The sequence below is a fragment of the Echinops telfairi genome, unplaced genomic scaffold, assembly GCF_000313985.2.
Source record: "Echinops telfairi isolate 266 unplaced genomic scaffold, ASM31398v2 ScPeMD7_2010;HRSCAF=2546, whole genome shotgun sequence".
Classification (NCBI taxonomy): domain Eukaryota; kingdom Metazoa; phylum Chordata; class Mammalia; order Afrosoricida; family Tenrecidae; genus Echinops; species Echinops telfairi.
The window spans coordinates 15761505-15768880 of NW_022105908.1; the positions used below are offsets into that span (position 1 = coordinate 15761505).

Here is a 7376-nt window from a genome sequence, read left to right on the forward strand (position 1 = left end):
GGCGGCGCGCACGAGTTATTGTTGTTGCGCGTGCGCGGCTGCACGCGCCGCAGCGCGATGGGCGTGCTGGGCCGCTCGGGGTCCATGCCGGCCAGCTTGTAGCCGAAGCGCTTGTAGGCCGCTTCCCGGACAGCGGGCGCGCCTGCCCGCGCTTTCTGGCTGCCCCAAAGCCGTGGGGTGGGCTTCTTCTCGGACAGGGTCTTCCTGAGAAAGCGGGCCAGCGAGGTGGCCGGTCGTGCCGGAGGGCGGCCGAGCTCGGGCCGCAGCCCCAGCTCGCGGTGGGCCCCGAAGGCCGACAGGGCACGCTGCAGGTTGCGCTGGCGTGGCGAGAGGAAGCGCCAGTAGAGGTGGTCGTAGGGCGCCCCCGGGGGCAGCTCGTCCTCCTCCTCGTCCTCCGCGTCCCCAAAGGGCAGTGGGATGTCCAGGGAGGGCGGGAGGGGCACCTCCAACTTCTCCTTCCCAAACAGCTTCACCTGGGGCCGCGGGAAGAGCCGGAACTTGCGGATGAGGGACAGCTTGGACCTGGCGGGCTTGTCCATGCCTTGCTGCTCAAAGAAGGCGGCGCTGGGCAGGCGGAAGGAGGTCCTCTGCCGCTCTCCCGCCGCCTCCTCGGGCTCCTCCAGCTCGGCGATGTCGTCCATGGGGTGGGCGTACGGGTTGTGGGGAGAGGTCAGGGGTGGCGGCGCCCAGGGGTACAGGAAGGCCTGCTCCTCCGCCGGGTACAGGTAGGGCGCCTCGGGCGGGTAGATGGCCCCGGCCGCGGCGCCGCCGTAGGCGCCTTCGGCGTAGGGCGCGCCGTATGGGAGGCCGTAGGGCATCCCGTAGGCATCGAAGTAGGGCACCTCGTAGGGCACGCCGTAAGGCAGGTCGTCGTAGGGTGGGTATGGCGTGTCGTAAAGCGCGTAAGGGTCCAGGTAGCGGCTGGCCGGGTAAGCCTCACCCTCGTACCCGTCGTAGTAGCTGTAGGGCGAGGCGTACCCCAGCGGGGAGGTGTACCCCGACGGGGGCGCGTAGGGGGGCTGGTAGTCGTCGTAGCCGTAGCCATAGCCGTAGCCGAAGGGGTACGGTGGATAGAAGTCCCCGTAATAGGCCGCAGCGTCGTAGTCATAGGGGTCCTCCGGCGGGTATCCGTAGTAGGGGTCACTACCGTAGGGGGGCCAGGCGGGGCCGTAGGGGCCGTGGGCAGCCAGATAGGGCTCCCGCGCCTCGTACTGGTAGAGCGACTGCTGGTCGTAGTAGTCGTCTCCCTCGCGGTAGTAGTCGTAGTACTCGCCCAGGTCCTGGAAGCCCTCGAGGCCGTAGAGCGACCTGCGCGAGCCCGCGGGCCCAAAGGAGGCCTCGTCCTCGAAGGGCACGAAGCCCACGGCGTCGCCGGACTCGTAGATGCTGCGGCTGCGCGGGAAGCGGCGCAGGCGGCCTCCGTGGCGCAGGATCTCGGCGCCCGAGGGGAAGGCCAGCTTGCGGGAGCCCCGCGAGCCTGAGCGGTTGAGCCAGGCGTCGACCGCGGCCCGCTCGCTGCCAGCCTCCTCGGCCTTCTTGAGGAGGAACTTCTTGGTAAGCCAGTTGATGGCCGTGGAGGCCTTGCTGAGCGACCGGGCGCGCGGCCGCAGCCGGCCGTAGCCGCGGCGGCCGGGGAAGCGGATGACCATGAACGACGGCTTCTTGCCCTTCATGGCACGCTTCTTCTTACCCATGCGCATCTGCGTCATGAGCTTCGACGTGGACTGCAGCACGGTGCGTGCCTTCTTCTTGCGTTTGGTCTTCTGCGGGCCCGTGTGGAGACCCCAGAAGAAAGCCGACGCGCTCCGGAACTGCCCCTTCTTGGAGATCTTGGGCGTGCGGTCCCGGAAGCCCATGAACAGGCGGGACGTCCCCTTCAAGCTCCGTTTGGGCTTCTCGGGCTCCGCGCCCTTCTTGCCCTTCTTCCCTTTCTTGGCTTTCTTCTCGTCTTCTTCATCCTTCGCCATGGTGGCTGTGCGCCCCGCACAGGGCCGAGGTCACAGGCTCGGGCCGGAAGACTTTGAGAAGCGCGCAGTCTCCTGCCCACGACTGGACACGAGGCCTCCGCAGACACAACAGCGGGGACCTGCTACCTCCGGAGTGGCGCAGCCGACACTGCCCGGGGCTGCTACGGAAAGGCACACCCGTTTGGCGGGGGCTGGGATTTCTGGGGGCAAATCCATAATTCATCTCCTCCCAAGGTGGACTTGGGTTTCACCTTCAAGCAGTGGTGGAAGGTGTGGTGGTATTGTTTACCAGGAACAGGGACACCTGACCCAGGCCCGCCATGGGGCAGGCGCTCTGGCCTGAGGGTCCCTCCTGGTGGCAGTGGTGGCCTGCCCACATGTGCCGGGACAGTCATGTGCATGAAGTGGTTCAAACACTGAAGTCAACAGAGCTTGCACCCGCCCTACCACTGGGGAAGATGCTGGGCCCGGTGAGGGAAAGCCACCGGCCCCAGCCACCTGCATGTCTGGCTTGGGCTGCAGGGGAGCCCAAGGCTCCTGAGTCCCAGCCTGGATGCTCAAAGCAGCCCAGTGGCCTTGGAGGGAAGTGTTCAACCCTCCAGGTCTTGGGCCCCGGGAAAGGGGAGTGGGCAGGCGGGCTACAGTCCATGTAACTGGAGCTGGCCCGCTCACCGGAATGTGAATAATGCATTGAGGAGGACTGGGCTGAATTAAGCTAACAAATACACCTAACATTTACAAAGACCAACCCAAGACTGGGAGGAAAGGAACAGGAGCCCAGGCAGAGAAACCCCTCTCCAGGAGCCCAGAGGATGGCACGGCCCCACTGCTGGGTCTACACTGCCCTTCCCCTGCGCCAGGAAATGGAGGCAGAGAGGGTCAGAGGCTTCTGGGAAGGACAGGACTGGTCCTTCTGGCACAGTGTCCTCTCTCACAATACTCTTACCTGCCCCAGGTTGGGGGTCCCTGGCCCCAGGGTTATCAACCATCACAAAGTAGCCACCATCCCCTCTGGGTTCATCCTTTGCCCTGACACTGATTTGAGACTAGAGCCCCGAGGGCATACTTGGCCTTGAGGGGGCTGGCGGGTAGAGCCCTGCTGTGTGGACCTTGCAGTGGGCCTTCTGTTGTCTTGGCTGCTGGTGGTGCCTGAGTCAGCTGCCTTGTGTACTTTGGTCAGGGGACCCATGCCCACCTTCCCCAGCCAACGGTCTCATTTCTGGGGCCCAGACCTTGGAGAGCATATTCCCCCAAAGGTCATCCAGGCAGTCCCTTCTATGGCTGGTGTGGGGTCCCGCCTCCCACTCTGGGCCTGCAGCCTCGGGGGCCAGCAGAATGGGTTTCTGGGCGCAAATTGTTTTTTGTGTTCATTAAGTATATCTTGTATGCTCACCCATTGGCATGGAGTCGACGCTGACTCAGAACTGCTCTTTAGTGTCCAAGACCACAAATCATTATGAGATCAGACCGCCACATCCTTCTCCCGCAGAGCGGTTGGTGGGTTTGAACCAGAACTTCCAACCTTGCGGTTAGCAGCGTGCAATGCTTACCCCGCAATGGCGGTGGTCAGCAACAGACCTCTTCCTAGTATCACAGCATAGACAGAGGACGGTCAGTGGAAAACTGCTGAGGGGATGCAGAGGCCAAGGCACCATTGTAGGCCCCTGGGGGGACATTCATGAGGGGATGGCGTTCATTAAACACAGGAGACAACAGCGCCCTGGCAGTTGTAATGGTGTGTGCAAAGGCCAAGTGGGAAGAGGCGAAGGGAAGTTGTAAGACTGGAGTAGGGTGGTGAGGGCAGGGAACCGACCTGTGGTGCCCATTAAGGCTGGGACAGGAGTTTGGCCTCTCAAGAAGTGGAGAGTCATTGCAGGGTTTGAAGAAGGCAGCAGTCACCAGATTGGTGAGTTGGAAATAACAAAAATAACCAACACTATCAAGTGTTCGCTGCATGCCAGGTTGGTACTAGATTGGTTTCTTCTCATAGCACCTAAGGCAGGGGTGGTGATTCCCAGTTTATAAGTCAGGGCTGTCTTGAATGGTTGGATTCTACACCACGATGCCTGTGTTCCCAACTACTGAACCCGTATTGGACTATTCAGCCCCTACCCCTTGGGAAGAAGGGACCATCACCAGGCCCATTTTACAGATGAGGAAGCTGGGGTTCCATAGTGCCCATAACATCACTGATCAGAAAGTGGCCTCACAAGGCTCTTGTGGGCCGTTGTGTAGAGGACGGGAGAAAGGTGCCAAATGGAGGTGAGGAGAGGGGCCAGGCTAACTGGATACAGCAGGACACTCCTGAAGTGAAATGGGAGGACCGGTGAGGGGCTGGTAGCCGAGGGCGAGGGTGGAGCTGGGATTGACACAGCTCAAAGACGGAGTGAATGACCCACTGAGGTAAGGGGTAAGGTGGTGGGAAGGTGACACGTTCAGCCTGGGACACGGTGGGCTCGGAGAGACTGGGACCGTCAAGTGCAGATTAAGGGGGTTGTTGAGACCGACAGGCCTGGAACTTGGATAGGGTGTGAGCAGCCACAGACCAAGGTCCGAGGGGCCCTGCTTTTAATCCCGCAAGGTGGGGGCAGCCCCTTAGGAGCCATCTTGCCAACTGAACGTGGGGTAGACAAGGCTGCTCAGTTACCAACAGAGAATAGGGAGGGAGGGAGGCCTCGGCAGGAGTGCTGGCTGGTCTGTTGGGGGTGATGGGTGAGGGAAGGTGACCGCCAGGGGCTTTGAGTTAGCTTGAGTGGGAAAGGCTTGTATTGGCAGGTGAATACCACCAATCAGAAGGGGGAGAGAGCGGTCACCTGTGGTGGGAAGAACCCACCCCTGAGGAGGGGCCCAGCCACAGCATCCTCCATCTTGGAAGAAGGGGGTGACATGGGGGTGGGGCCTTTGGAGAGGTTTTCTAGTTGGGCCTCCACCTGTGGCAAGGTAGGTGGTGTGGGGCTTGAGGGGACCAGGTGGGAGGAGCTGCTGGGGGGCGAGGGTGTCCCTCAGTATCACTCGAGTAGGTGCGGGCTGGGTCTGACGGGCTTACGGTGACAAAGGAGATGAGGACGGTGGGATGAAGTGGGAAGGATGTGTGGCGAAGCCTGCACACAGGAACACATGCTCAACTCCCGGCTCCTTGGCTCTTCAGGCCACCAACATTGCTGGTGGATGGCCTGTGGGGGGCAGTCTATCAGCCAGGGCTCTCTGCAACCCTGCAGTGTGGGATCCTTGAGTAAGGAGATATTGGTGACCTCCGCAGGACAGCTAGGCTTTGAGAGAGGTCCGCGCTTCCCTCCACAGAAGGGTCTCGGAAGCCCATTAGTGAAGGGTGACCAGAAGAGCCAACGCCTGAGCCTCCAAGTTCGCCCTGGAGGGGCAAGATCTGGCCTTGGACTTCCCCAGTACTGGAAGTTCCACACCCTCCAGCGATAGCCTCCTCCCACAGCACGTTGACTTCATACCAACCTACACAGCCCACGGATACACACACACATGCACACACACGCTGGTGCAGGAACCCATAAGCCCAGTCCAGGTAAGGGGCACAAGTAGCTGGGGCCTCGGATGCTGTCTGCCACGAGCCAGACTTTGGACCTGGTTCATCTCCCAGCCTAGTCTGAGATCTGGATTCACCCAGTAACTGAACCAAGGGCCTTCCAAGCTCGCTGAGTTCCAAGGGCCCGTGTGTAAGGCTGGAGAGGAAGAGGCTCACACAGGGACCTTCCCCTGCAGGCCTGGTGGGGCAGGAGAGGGGCCCTGCCGAAGTTACCAGTCTTGATAGCCCTGTCTGCAAGGGTGGGCTACAGACTTTGTACCCAAGAGGCCTGGCAGTGAGTTAAGCACAGGCCCCAGCTCTGCCACCTCTTCCCTGATCCAACTAGGCAGCCTTTTTAGGACCAAGCACCCAGGGCCGGGCTGCTCTTACCTGGCTCTCGAGGCCTGCTCCTTGCCTGCATGCCGGTACCAGAGGGCCCGAGGACTGGCCCTGGGAGCACATCGGCCCAGCAGAGCAGCTCCGCGTCGCAGGCGCAGAGGCCCAGCCCACCACGCCGACCGCCTGGGGCCCCATGTATATTTAATGATGCTATTATTCCTGTTTTGTCTCCAGAAAGGAGCTTCAACAGCTGACAGGGAAGCTGGAAATGGCTTGGATGGCTGGGGGCCTGCTCCACGCTGCAGGGCTGGCCAGGGGCCCCAAGGAGCTCTCCATTCCCAGCTCCCAAAGCCCATTACCACTGGCCCCTCAGAGGGTCTCTCAGGAAGCCTGCCCTGCCACTTGTTGGGCTCAAAGGCTCCGATCCACCCCGAGTTCTACCCTGGAGGCAGGAGAGGCAGCCCAGTGTACCCCTGGCTTAGTCTGTGCTGGCACCATGCCAACTCCCAACTGTGGGACGGTCAGGGAATGGACCGCACCACCTTGTTTGCGGAGGCGCTTCCTTGCAGCACCTGGCCTCCCGAAGTGCTGGCCTCAGTTTGCAACCTGCCACTGGAGACCAGTCCCCTGGGGTTTCTGTCCCATACTCCCGTCACTTCAGGCTCTGGTCTGCCACCATGGGCCCAGAGCACACCTGCTCATCCCGCCAGCAAGGCCACCGATCCAGAGGCACTAGCCTTTCCCCTCAGTCTGGACAGGAGTCAGTCATCCTTTATTTCAGGGTAGGGGTGGGGAATCAGAAGGGGCAAACACAGAACCCAAACTCGACAGCTGCTGTGCTCCTGGGCCAGTCCTCGGCCCTGCGTCACCACGTGAAGAGAGGAAGCAGGCCATGAGCGAGGGGGAGGCAGCCTGCCCTGGGTCCTGTCTTCCACTGGAGGCCTAGGCCACAGGAGGGTAAGGGGGCTCCGGGTGCAAGGTAAGGGTGGGGGCTGGCCTGGAGGAGCCCAGAGGGGAGGCACTTCAGGACACCTCTCAGCCAGGGAGGGTGTGAGTCAGACCTTCAAAGCCACAGCCCTGCCCTGGCTTCTACTTGGGCAGTCCCGTGGAGGCGGGGGTCTTCAAGGGGTCTGGTCCTGGGAAGCCCCCACACCCTGAAGCCAGAGAAGCTGACAGGAATGAGGAAGGAAGTACCTACAGTAGCAACCCATTTCCAGGGACCCAGCCCCCTAGCCCGAGCGTCCGAATTAGGGCCAGTGCATGGGGAGACAGGACAAGAGGGCAGCTTGCTCCCTTAGTGCCCAAGGCAGGCATGCGGTTGGGAACAAGCCCAGGGCTGCCTCGTGTGACTGTCAGTCTCAGGAAAAGTCAAGCCAAGTCCAAGGCCTCCACTCTTCTGTCCCATTGTCAGTCACTGGAAACTTCTGGAAACAGCAGAGACTGAGGCCCCTCCTGGGATGTGTTTATTTGCATTTTCTTGTTTGGGCGCTGGTATCCCAAGGGTGGGCCTCCCTTGGGAGATGGGGGGACACCGC

General features: G+C 61.5%; 1 protein-coding gene across 1 annotated transcript in view; it reads right to left on the minus strand.

Moving 5' to 3' along the window:
- The window catches only part of MYO15A (myosin XVA), a 67484-nt gene extending 65517 nt beyond the window's left edge, over positions 1 to 1967 (minus strand). The window contains exon 1 of the mRNA XM_030886517.1: positions 13 to 1967. Coding sequence (XP_030742377.1) covers positions 13 to 1967 — 1955 coding nt within the window. The remainder of the gene's footprint in view (positions 1 to 12) is intronic.
- Between the last annotated feature and the right edge of the window lie 5409 nt (positions 1968 to 7376).